Source organism: Marmota monax, unplaced genomic scaffold (assembly GCF_021218885.2).
Source record: "Marmota monax isolate L192 unplaced genomic scaffold, Marmota_monax_Labrador192_F-V1.1 WCK01_AAM20220418_F8-fsc00045, whole genome shotgun sequence".
NCBI lineage: Eukaryota > Metazoa > Chordata > Mammalia > Rodentia > Sciuridae > Marmota > Marmota monax.
Window position 1 is genome coordinate 1,123,765 of NW_026692132.1, and position 12,029 is coordinate 1,135,793.

The 12,029-nt window shown below is 53.5% G+C and overlaps 1 protein-coding gene across 2 annotated transcripts in view; it reads left to right on the plus strand.

The window, feature by feature from the left end:
• Window positions 1–3,877, plus strand: part of Drd2 (dopamine receptor D2) — a 60,542-nt gene extending 56,665 nt beyond the window's left edge. For both annotated transcript variants that reach the window (XM_058586215.1, XM_046467048.2), the window contains 2 exons: window positions 583–910; window positions 2,571–3,877. In XM_058586215.1, the coding sequence (XP_058442198.1) occupies window positions 583–910; window positions 2,571–2,764 (522 nt within the window). In that variant the 3' untranslated portion in view covers window positions 2,765–3,877. The remainder of the gene's footprint in view (window positions 1–582; window positions 911–2,570) is intronic.
• The last annotated feature ends 8,152 nt before the right edge of the window (window positions 3,878–12,029 follow it).

Sequence of the window (12,029 nt, forward strand, 5' to 3'; positions counted from 1 at the left end):
CCAGGCCAGCCTGGCAGGGAGGATGTGGGCCCTCAGGAGTCCACCCTTTAGTTCCTGAATTAGTCTAGTCACCCCATGTGTGTGTGTGCTGGTGCAGGAGCACTGGGCCAGGGTTTCAGCCTGGCAGGAAGAACAGGGGTGGTGCCCTCCAGGCAGTTAGCACCTGAGTTCTTAGAGGCAGGACTAAACATCATTCCAGAACTATTATCCCTAGCAGTCTTCATGGCACCTGGCACTTAGCTTGCACTCAGCAGGTGTTGCTTGGGTAAGAAAAGAGGAGTACCTAGCTACTAAGACCCCAGAGAGTGGTGGTGGGGTATTGGGGGTGCATAGGGTTTGTGCTGGAAGGGCCCAGGGATGGCCCTGCAAGCAAAGACTGTCATGATCCTGAGTTCTGTACCTAGACAATCCCTACCTCCCAGTGATCATCCTCCTGGCCTATCTGGCAGGGTGACTCTGGTGTCCACGAGACTCTTCAGAGGGGGAAAGGAGACGGGTAGGGCAGGTGGCCCAGGGGAGATTGGGTACCCAGTGCCCAAGAACCCGCCTGGCTTCACCCAGAGCTCTCTGCCTCTGGTACAGGAGGCTGCCCGGCGAGCCCAGGAGCTGGAGATGGAGATGCTGTCCAGCACCAGCCCGCCAGAGAGGACCCGGTACAGCCCCATCCCCCCCAGCCACCACCAGCTGACTCTCCCTGACCCATCCCATCACGGCCTCCATAGCACCCCCGACAGCCCCGCCAAACCAGAGAAGAATGGGCATGCCAAAGACCACCCCAAGATTGCCAAGATCTTTGAGATACAGTCCATGCCCAATGGCAAAACCCGGACCTCGCTCAAGACCATGAGCCGTAGGAAGCTCTCCCAGCAGAAGGAGAAGAAAGCCACGCAGATGCTCGCTATTGTTCTTGGTGAGTGGGCTCTGGATGCCAGTCATAGCCCTGCCCTTCCCTGTCCCACCCCAGCCCTGACTGGGGAAAGTGCCCAGATCCTTGACCCTGCCATACCCTTCCTGACCATGGCTGGAGGGTCATAGGTTGGGTATTTTTTGAAAAACAGACCACTCCCAGTGACTTACAGACAGCCACGGTAGATTGTCTAGTTCTGCTCCCTTTGCAGATGGGCAGACGGAGGCTTAGCATGGTTACTGAGATTTTGACCAAGGAAGACCCAGGTTTGAACTCAGGCAATCTACTCCAGAGTCTGTGAATTCCAACAGCAGACCGCAATGCTCCAGAACCTCATGTCTCTGGATAGGCCACTTTCTTTCTGGTCTCCCATCTGTAGAGTAGGTTACTTTCAGGTTTGTGTGGTCAGAAGGCATAGGGATGGTGAAAGCATTTTATAAGCTGCAAAGCAGTATACTTACATATATAAGCATTATTACTATGTTTTTGTTATTACTGCTATTTTTAAGGAATTAGGAAATTCACCTTTGTGTTCAGTGAAGACCATGTGGAACCAGAGCTCTGAAAAGATAAAAGAGGACCTTAAGACATGGCCACTGGTCTAAATAAAGGAGTGGCCCTGCCCACTACACAAAGCTTTTAAATAAAGTTTTCCTAGAAAACCATATAATAAAAGTCAGAATCCAAGTTATAGACTAGTAGGGGTAATTGGGGGAAGGGACTGATATGACCCTGCCATCTGTGTAGCACCTGCAATCCCCTTTGATAGCCCAACAATCCTGGGATGCGAGTGGACAAGACCTGCTATCCTCCTTTTAGGAATGGGAACTTGTGATCACAACAAGTTAAGGGGCTGCCCATGATCCTGTGGCTGGGACATGGCAGGGTGGAGTTGGACCTGAGCCCTCTCTGCAGTCCAAGGGACTATGCTCTAGGGCCCTGTTCTTCCTAGACACCATTTGCCCCACTGGAGCTGGTGGTGCTGGAGAAAGCACCCGAGTCAGACAGCAGAGCAGGCAAGAGATCACCTAGAGGCACAGTCTTCAGGCGTGTCCAGCAAGGATGTGTCCCCAGGGGGAAGATGGAGGGCTGGAGCAAGAGCCTGGCCATGTGGGAGCCTAAATAGACTGGCATTCAGACCCTAGTGGTGCCGCTCAAGAGCAGAGTGGCCTTGGGTACCCCTCAAAGCCATCACAGCCTCAGTTTCCTGTCAACTTCATGGGAGACAATATGAGAACTGAGTGAGATGGTCATTTAGTACTCCCTTTTCCCAAACTCTGTGTCCCACACTGCCTTGAACATATTTCCCCCACTGCCAGCCTGAGGGAGACGTTGTTCTCAAAGGTGACTGGGAAGCTGAGTGGGTATCTCCATTGCCACAGCTGACTTGGGTCAGAATGCCAACATTTCAGATTTGTTCACAAGCTGCTTCCCCTTCCCTCAGAGACAGGTATTGTTACATCCTTTTGACAGATGAGGGCAATGAGGCTGAGGTGAGTGAAGGAAACTTTCTCTGAAGTCAAGTGTCAGGCAGGTCTGAATCCAAGACCGGGACTCCTCGTGCAGTGCTACTGGAGCTAGGGCCCAGCCTTGGTGCCCCCCAACCCCCTGCAGTAGAGCAGGGTGTGCCGCTGGCCTCTGCCTGACCCTGCGCTCTCCCCAGGCGTGTTCATCATCTGCTGGCTGCCCTTCTTCATCACACACATCCTGAACATACACTGTGACTGCAACATCCCGCCAGTCCTGTACAGCGCCTTCACGTGGCTGGGCTACGTCAACAGCGCCGTGAACCCCATCATCTACACCACCTTCAACATTGAGTTCCGCAAGGCCTTCATGAAGATCCTACACTGCTGACTCTGCCTCCTGCCTGCACAGCAGCCTGCTTCCCGCCCCTGTCCAGGCCGGCCGGGCTTCCTCCCTGCAAGATGTGGGCAGAAAGGCCTGGTGGGCTGGGCCTTCTCTTCACCCCGCAGGCCCTGCCGTGTTAGCTTGGCTCTGCAACCCCCTCTGCCCACGCACCCTCACTCTGCCAGGGTAGGGCAAGGGAGCCGGGCGTGGTATCAGTCCTGGGGCTGGACCCATGGCTCAGGGGCAGCTCACAGAGGCCCTGCCCACCTCTAGGCCCCTCTCCTTGGCACCAAAGATACAGCCGCCTTCCTTGACCTTTCTCTGGGGCACCGGGTCTCTGGGGTTAGGGGGGCGAGTCAAGGCTAAGAGGCTGAGTGCACCCTGTTTGTTGGGCATGACCTGGTTGTCACTGGCCTGTGCTAGGACAGGCAGTGGGAAGGAGTAACAGTTCATACTCCTCAAGGCCCACAAGGGGAAAGCAGGGGCTCTGGCCAAAGCCCCAGGCGGCTTCAGCTCTGGGAGATATGTAAATACCAGATGGAACAACAGACCCCGGAGAAGCCCAAGACAGAACTCTTAGCTCCCTCCCAGGCCCTGATATGAGCCTCCCCTCCCCACAGCAGTGGACGTGAAGTGTCCCTCCAGTTACAGCTCTCCAAGAGCCTTCCACAGCCTTGGGGAGAAGAGGCCTAATCTCCAAGGGTCCTGAGAGGGCCTGTGGGGACAGAAACACCCACCAGCCCCCTCTGCCACTCCTGACAGCCCTCAGACGTATACCTCCCATTGCAAATGCTGGCCAGCCTGGGGAGTTAGGATTTGGACACAAACTCTGGGCCCGAGTTTGGGGTCATCTGAGGTTCTTTAAGGGGCTGCCTCCTGCCATACTCTGACACAAAGCCTCTTCCCTTTACTATTCCTTCTGGCCTCTACCCTCTCTCCTTTTCCCTTCCAGTGCCTCTGCCTTAGAGGAGCCCATGTCCGAGAGGCTGCTCAATACCATTTGACCTGGCCTGGCCCTGGCCTAAGGGAAGAGGGGAGCTGCAGCTTGTGGGGAACCCCTGGGTCCCAGACTCTGTAACATCACTATACATGCACCAAACTAATAAAACTTTGACAAGAGTCACTTTCAGGGGCCCTTTGGTGGCCCCGGGACGCCACTAACACCAAGTTTAAGATTCAGGTGTAACCCAAATCCTTGTGTCTGGCAGGGTCCTTCAGAGGAAAGCCAGGTGTCCCCACTCCTCCAGAACCTGGAATCTCCTAAGGGCCAAGCCTTTGCTCTGCTCACCCCATAGGGCAGAGAAGGCTCCACGTAAAAGGTGACCTTTGAAATGTGGCTTTGCGGTGTCTTTGTCGCTTGTCCTGCCTGACTCACATCAGGCTCTCCATTTAGGGAGCACGTTGCAGAAGGAAGGTGAGGCTGAGTGCTATACCCGAACCGCTCTCCCTGCTCTTGGCCTTGGGGCCAGCCCTCAGCTCCATGCCTTCTGGGGCCACAGTTTGGCACTGCCCTGACAACAGGAATTTGGCTCTTTAGAAGTGAAATATAAATCAACCCAGTGAAAAAAGAATGTTCCTACCACCTTGAGAATAACAGCCATGATGACAAACAAGGTGGTGGCACCCACGGGCTCAGGCTCTGGGGAGCTGTCAGGGCATAATTTGCATGCTAAATACAATATTTTTAGCACCAAAGTTGGGAGCACTTAACTTGCCCTGAACACTTAATTATGGACTTTGATCTTCTCACTGAACCCGAATGTAGCACTAAACCTTGTGAGAAGTTCCTCTCCCCGAAGGTGGCAAAGTTCCTCATTCCAGAAGGTGGGCAAAGCAGGTGTAGCTCAGGATGGCCAATAACCTAGTGACTGCCTCCTGGGGAGGGCAGCAGACCCCAGGGATTATAGAAACCCTCAGAACCTCTCAGCTGTTGACACCCACCCCACGACCAGCCAAGACACACACAAGCACACGTGCATACGCACCCCACGTCTATGGATGATCTTGACCTGGATGGGAGCTTAAAGTCTGTCTCATCGCTAGCAGTCTTATGAGGACACACAAGTTTCTTTGCTGAGAGAACTGAAGAGGTGACAAAGGGAGGCAGAAAGATAGAAGGAGGGGAAGGAAGGACTGAGAGAGGGAGGGGAAGGAGCCCTAGAGCAATCTGAGGAGAGCCCTGTCAGAGAGAAGAGGGGAAGAGGGCAGGGCAGGGGCGGGAGGCGGGGCAGGAGAAAGTTGCCCACAGTTGTCACGAGGCTTCACATCTTTCATCCAGACAGCAGATTGACAGCTAGAGTGGGCAGGGGGAGGGCTGGGCTCCACCCCTTCTCCCCTCAGCTCTTCAGGGGCAAGGGAATGGGTGGAATGGGACCTGGGGACACAAAGGGTGGAAGGGCGTGGCCCAAACTCTGGCTCTCTCCAAAGAGACCCTGACCCTGGCCCTGGCCCTGGCCCCTTTCTCAACGTGGTTGTAGTGGGGGTGGGAAGGAAGCCCTCCAAGTTTTCCCTCCTCACTACCTTTCTCTGCACTCTGTGTCTCCGTGGAGTGCCTCTGAATCCAGGGAGCACTTACTTGCCTTTACAGCAGGCAGAGTCTGTGCACCCCTGCCCCACCCTTCCCTAGGACACAGCAAGGGTCACCACCAAAGGGCCAGACCCGCTGGGTACTTTATGGTTCCTGAGTGGGAAACAGAGTTACAGAATTACAGAGGATCCAGCTATGACTGCCAGTCTTCAGGCTTCAGGCTCTTATTCTTCCCCAGGTGCATTTGGAGGAGCCCCAGGTGGCCACTTGCTAGGGAGAGGCCCTGGGGACTTGAAAGCGAGTGGTCCAGCAGCCTGAGAAATTGCATCATTTTATCCATCCACCCACCCACTCGTTGTCTTAATGAGTATTTATTGAGTAATTACTGTGCTCCAGGTCCTTGGTAAGTTGTTGGGATAGAGCAGTAAAGAAGGTGGTCTGCCTTTGGGGGTTCACAGTCTGATGGGACAGGTATTAACCCAGTACTCACACTATCGTATGAACAATCCATTTCCCCTGGAGCTGAGCTCAGACAAGGTGTGGAGACCACTGCCAGGATCTTGGGGAGGACAGCACAGCACAGGTATATGGGCCGCACAGCTCTAGGCCACAATTTTTCTGTGTGAGGCAACAGCCCCAGAACACCTTGGCCTTGAACAAGCATGTGGGGAGTTGGCAAAGGCAAGAAGACTAGACACAGAACTTCCTGGGTGGCTGGGGGAAGGGGGCCCTGGAAGAAGCAACTGCAGCTCTTGCTTCCCAGGTGGTCTAGGACAGGAACAGCCAGGTTCTTGCATAGGAGCATTGAGGACTGGCCTGTCTGGGGGGGTGGTGTCCTCGCCTGTGGCATCCTTTCCTTAAACCATCCCTGTCCCCAAAGACTGCATGGCTTCTGTTACCTGTTGCTGCTCAGCCTTCCCTATGCCTGCCCACTGGCTCACCATCCTCCTGGGGGCCAGGACCCAGGCTGTGTTGGTAACTTAATCTCTTACCTGTGAAGGAACTGCTGTGGGCTCCCCTTTTGCCCTTGGAGGGCATTCCCATGCTCTCCACTCACAGAAAAGCCTTTCATACCAAGAGGGTGGTTTGCCCGGCTGGCAGGGATGGCCATGACACCCAGATCTCCTGAAACTTCTTACGTCATCCAATTTCCTCCTGCTTCCTGCTCAGCCCTGAATATGTAGTGGGATGAGTTTTTGATGGTCAGAAGGTGTTTTGAGAAACACAGAGGGAAAAACTGTTTGGGACCTGAGATTTAGGGTGATACCCTAGGGGTCCATGCAAATAGTATTCGGCTGCCTCAGCAACCAAGTAGGTGCTGAGAGCAGAGCTGGGGCATAGTTATTAGCGGCAAAAGGGCTAGAGTCTGGGCATCTATGCTCCTGAGGGTTCTCTCCTGCCAACCAGGCACTCAGCGTTGCTACACTCAGGTCCTGGTGATGAAGCAGGAAACTGGTGAGGAGACAACAGGGCATCTTTGGAGCAGAGAGATCACCCCGGCTCTGTGAGATTAAGGGAGAAGGGGGAAGACGGTAGCTGATGAGAACCACTTCCTATTCCTGCTCCCATGGTGATTCTACCCAGGGTTATCCCAGAAGAGGGAGCAAGGCAAGAGCTGCTGGGAAGAACCTTGGCCCATCTAGAGCAACCTTTCACTCTCACTTGAATCCATAGGCAGCCCCAAGATCATGGAAATGCCTCATGACCACTGCGCTGGTTTGGGGCTTCCTCCCTTGTGCACACACTCGGCTTCTTTCCTGAGACCTTGAGCTGTGTTGAGGCCAGAGACAGGGAGCCAGTCTCCCCAGAACCTGGGGCAGTGGGAATCAGGTGCTGAAGGTGAAGTGGAGGGTGACAGGTGAGGAAGGAGGCAGTACTATTGGGGGGCTGAGTGGGGCTAGGTGTGGAGCGGTGGACCATGGGGAAACAAAGCCAGAACATTCAATTCTCCTGGATTTTCCTGACCATGTCCAAACACTCCGACCTGTGGCCCCCAGGAGTGCACAGCATGAGAGAAGAGACATTTGGAAATCAGGGTCTGAATTGCATCCAGGGCAGTTCAGAGAAAGGATAGGGTGGGGAAGAAGGAAATTGCCCTGGAGGAGACAAGTTCCATAACCCCCAAGAGCAGGTGCTACTATAGGGTCCAGAGCCAGAAAAGCTGAAAGCAGGACCTGTCCCCAAGCCCTCTTTCCTGCCAAACCTCAGGTTCCACCCACCTTCTCATCCTCTTCCTTAAGTTACTCTATTCAGCTGCCTGCCCCATTTTGTGTGCATACAAACCCTTTACCCATTTGAAGGCAGAGTAGGGTCCAACAAAACAGTTCATCTGTGTTATCCTACCTTCTCCTGGTGGATGCAAATGTGCACCTTTGTTTTGCTCACACTGAACCCCCATTGAGTGTTTGGGGCTCCCAGTCAGGCAATCTGTAGATCACCCTCGCCACAGGACCTCAGCAGGCATGAATGACCAGCAGGCTTGTCCTTGCCCTGTAGCTGACACAACACTATTTTAGGTATATCGAGGGTCACAGCCCACTCCAAGGCACCAAAGGAGAGTCTCTGCTGCCTTCCCAGATGCATTGGCAAAGGAAACCAGGCAGCTGCTCCTTGAGCATCCTCCTTCAAAGCTTCCCCAAAGCTGGATGGTCTGTGCCCTATTCCAAGAGCAATATCCCTCTGATTAAGTGTTGGGAGCTTAATAGCCTTGCCCTTGGACCAGCATGTTAATTTAACCATTACAACAACCCAGGGATCTAAGCATCATCACTGTTAAATGATATGACCAAGGCTAAGGGAGTTTCAGAAACCTGAGGTCATGTGTCTAGTGGATGGCTCAGCCAGGATTTGCACCCAGGTCTGCCTGCCTGGGCCCACTGAACCCAACCTTCCATAGCTTCCTTCCTCTGCCTCAGGCCAGCCTTGTTCCTACTCTCCCTATCTTTCACTATATTGCAGCAAAGCATCTGCTGCTTATAATCTTATTCAGTAAGCAGAGGTGGAACACAGAGAGTGGACAGGGTGGGATGAAAAACCAGCAGAACACAGTGGCGTGGCATTTGGCATCTAGCAAAGAAAGTAGACCAGAGAGCAGCCTCTGCACTGCACTCAGAGAGTTCGGGTACAGTGTCCTTGAGGGGGGTGGTCATCTCCTAGAGTGCAAGCAGAGAAGGTTTTATGGACAGAGATGGGTGATTTGCATTTTGAGGGTTAAATAAGATCCAAGCAGGCACTGGTGGGAGAAGGGAACTCAGAGCAATACCACGAGGAACCAGGGACTGGTGATCACAATGGCAAGAGAAGCCATAGGAAGAGGAATACGGGTCTCAGAAGGTCTGGAGCCCTGACTGGAGGCCCGAACAAGTTGGAGAGGTGTGTTCCACAGGGGTGGGCAGAGAAGGAATGATCCTGAACAGAAATGACCAGAGCTGCCATCCTCGTATTCTGGGAGCCCTGCCCTACTGACTGCCCTCCTTGTCACAGCGTGAAGACCTGCTTCCTCCCTCTTCATCCTCTCCCCTCCTCATTCCCCAGCTGGAGCACCAAAGGGAGCCATGGTCTCCGCAGTCTCTTCATTTGCTCAATGCTTCTTGGGTGCATCCATAGGCCTTTCCAGCCCTCAAGAGTTTTCTGTAAGCCTGCTCCTCCTGAGGGGGACATAGATGCCCGTGTGGACTTCTACCCTGAATTTAACTGGCTAAACTGCCTTGTTCTTTTGGGTTTTCCCGCTTCATAGCTGGCAGGGTTCCACCAACAGATTCCTGCTCCCAGCACAGGCAGCTACCCAGGGAGAATGGCCTGGGCTATTTTCCTGACTGGGGACAGGCAGGCTAGGTGATGTCATCTCCCAGGCCCAGGGATGTCCTTGGGAGGGCTGGATTGGTTCAAGCAGGGTTTAGAATGGGAAAGGAGACCCTTTTCTGGATAGAGGGTAAGGAACGAAGGGGTAATCAGAGGAATGTCAAGGAAGAAAGAGCAGAAAGATAGAAGAGAGACAGGGGAACCGTGAGGCTTATGAGTGCTGGGCTGAGAATCCTCACAGTAAATCAGTTACAAATATGGAGAGGCCGAAGCCCAGAAAGTCTAGGAAAACCCCCAGGTAGGAAGGGGCAGAATCGAGACCCCAACCCAGGTCTGGCTGGCCAGTTCTAAGTCCTTTGCCCATCTCCTACCGTAGGACCCCACTTCCTTACCCCACACACAGCTGCAGGGGCTTAGGAAGGCAGGGAGCGTCCTGACTACATCCACTCTCTGCTTGGAACATGACAGAAGCTCTCCTCTGCACCTCACATTGAGTCCAAGCTCCCGAGTCAGGATGTGCCTCAAGGTATCCCTGTTGAGGGTCCACCCCCAGGCCTCTCCACATAGGCCTGTCCTCCCCCACAAGCAGCTGTGTCTCTTCCACATTCTCCAGCCTCTGGGTCTCTCTCCCAGCCCAGGCTTCACCCCTACTCTGCTCCATCCTTGTCTTCTTCAACATTCACATCTCCCCTAGAGCCCTTTCTGATCACCCACGCTCTGCTTAGAAGCTGACTTTAGGAGGGGAGAGGGAAGGTCAGGGTGTGATTGTGCTGCCCAATCTACACCTGAGGCTACTTAAATTTATTGATATTAATTTTTTTTCAATCTTAGTAGACACACTTCAGGTGCTCAGTACCGCCTGTGTCCTATTGAGCAGTGCAGATCTAGAATTGTTCCCTCATTGTCCTGTTGAATAGTGAAGGTCCAGAATGACTCCAAGGTTCCAAGTTTGAATAATTTCAACTAGAACAGGGGATAAAGTAAAGAGAAGGCCTCTGGAGGGGGAAGAAATGTTCAGTTTGGGAAAGTTTAAGGATTCAAGTGGAGATGTCCAGTAAGAAACTGGAGCAACCAGTTTCTAGTATCCCCCACCCCTAATTTTCCCAAATAGGGCTTGAAATTCCACTAGAGACACTCTTATTGGGAATTTCAGTGGTCTCCCTAAAATCCAACTGTAAAGTCCCTGAGAACCTCCAGAAGACTGCTGTGTTGAGATGTCATGCTGTGTGTTTGTGTCGAGTCTGGTGAAGGTGGCTTGGGAAAGGAGAAAGGGGTGCTCACGGACAGTGAAAGGGTCACTTTGGCCAGGCTGGCTCGAACCTATTACTGCTATTGCCTCTGTCAAGGAAGCAGAGGTCTACATACCTCAGCCTAGACTCAGAGTCTTCCAAGCAGCAATGATTCCCAGGCACAGTTCTGTCCACATAGCCATGGGACCTCACTGGTCTCTCCTCAAACTCTTCCCAATCGGATAAGCCAGGCACCATCCTTCCCTGTGGCTCTGTCCTTGCCGTTCCTATTGATGTAGCTGCACCCAACTTGTGTGAACATGCAGCCCTGACTCTGTCCTCTGGCTCTAATGAATCCTGAACTTGAAGCTCTTTCAGACTTCAGGGTGCAAGAAGATGAAAACAGCCCTGAGCACCCACCTCTCCTCCTCCTCCTGCTCTGATTGTTCTGGGAAGGACAGAACTTCCAGGGGCATTTTTAACTTCTTGTTTTACCTAAGGCTTAGTGTCCAGGAGAACCAAGGGATCTCGTGGGTGGCCAGCAAAAAGCGAGAGGAGGAGACAGTCTGCTGTGTGGCCCATCTCCCCTACTTGGCCACCCAGGAGAAGAAAGCCTTCCCCAGCCCAAGGGCAGCTGGCCAGTGACTGCCTCTGTGGTTGTACCAAAGAAGGGCGCAGAGAGAAAATACGGGATGCCCCCTGGTGGTGGTTCTCAGCCTTGGTTGTTCTTCAGAATCACCTGGAAATTGTTCACCATGCTCACAGTAGGATCCTACCATGGAGTTTCTGGTTAAATTGGCTGAGGGTGGGATGGGGTATTGGTATATTTTAAAATCCCCTCACCTGCAGACTACCATGCAGGGTTGACTTCTAGCTTCTGCTCGAGGATACAAGCCAGCTCCATGCAGCTCCTTGGGCTGGACACAGTCTAGAGACCACAGAAGAGAGGATGTGATGTATCAGCTCTGCTAAAATGGACCAATGAACTCAGTAGGGCTGTACCTGAGGCAGCAGGTTTCCTCCGCCCTGCCCTTCTCAACCTATGCTAATACTAGGCTGCTGACTGGGGACCCTATGCCCAGCCAGATAGTGTGGCACACAGGGGTGGGCCTGCCAACTGGCTCAGCAGTTGAAACTAGCTGAAGATGGGGCAGCTTTCTCTGAGAGTTGCAAAACATCCTTGGGCTGGATGGCCGCCTTCACTGTGCAGTGTGGAAAGGTGGAGAGAGCAGTATAAGACCCATCTTGTCCTACTCCTTCCCACAGGCTGGCTGCTCTCCTGGAAGTCCCCTGGCCACTAAGCCAGGGCCTCCATCACACAAAATTAGTGTCAGAAGCTCTAACTCACCCCCACCTGCCCCCGACCAACAGGCCGGGCCAGGACAGCGGACGGGTGGACAGGGTACGGTCATGGGAGAGCTGGCTCTCAGAGTGGCTGCTAGGGAGGAAAGTCCATGCCCAGCCAACTCCACATCCAGTCCAGATGACCCACCCCTCAGCTGCCCCTGCCTCCTCCCTCCACATGAACTCACACATATTACACACTCACACAGCACACAAGACAAATCACACACACACATCCTCCAACTCTCCTCAGCTACCCCCACCTCCCTCCCATGTGAGCTCACACATGTGTAATATACACACGGCACACACACACACACGTATGCATGCGCACACACACCCTATGCTAATGCTGCTGGCCCCTGTGTAT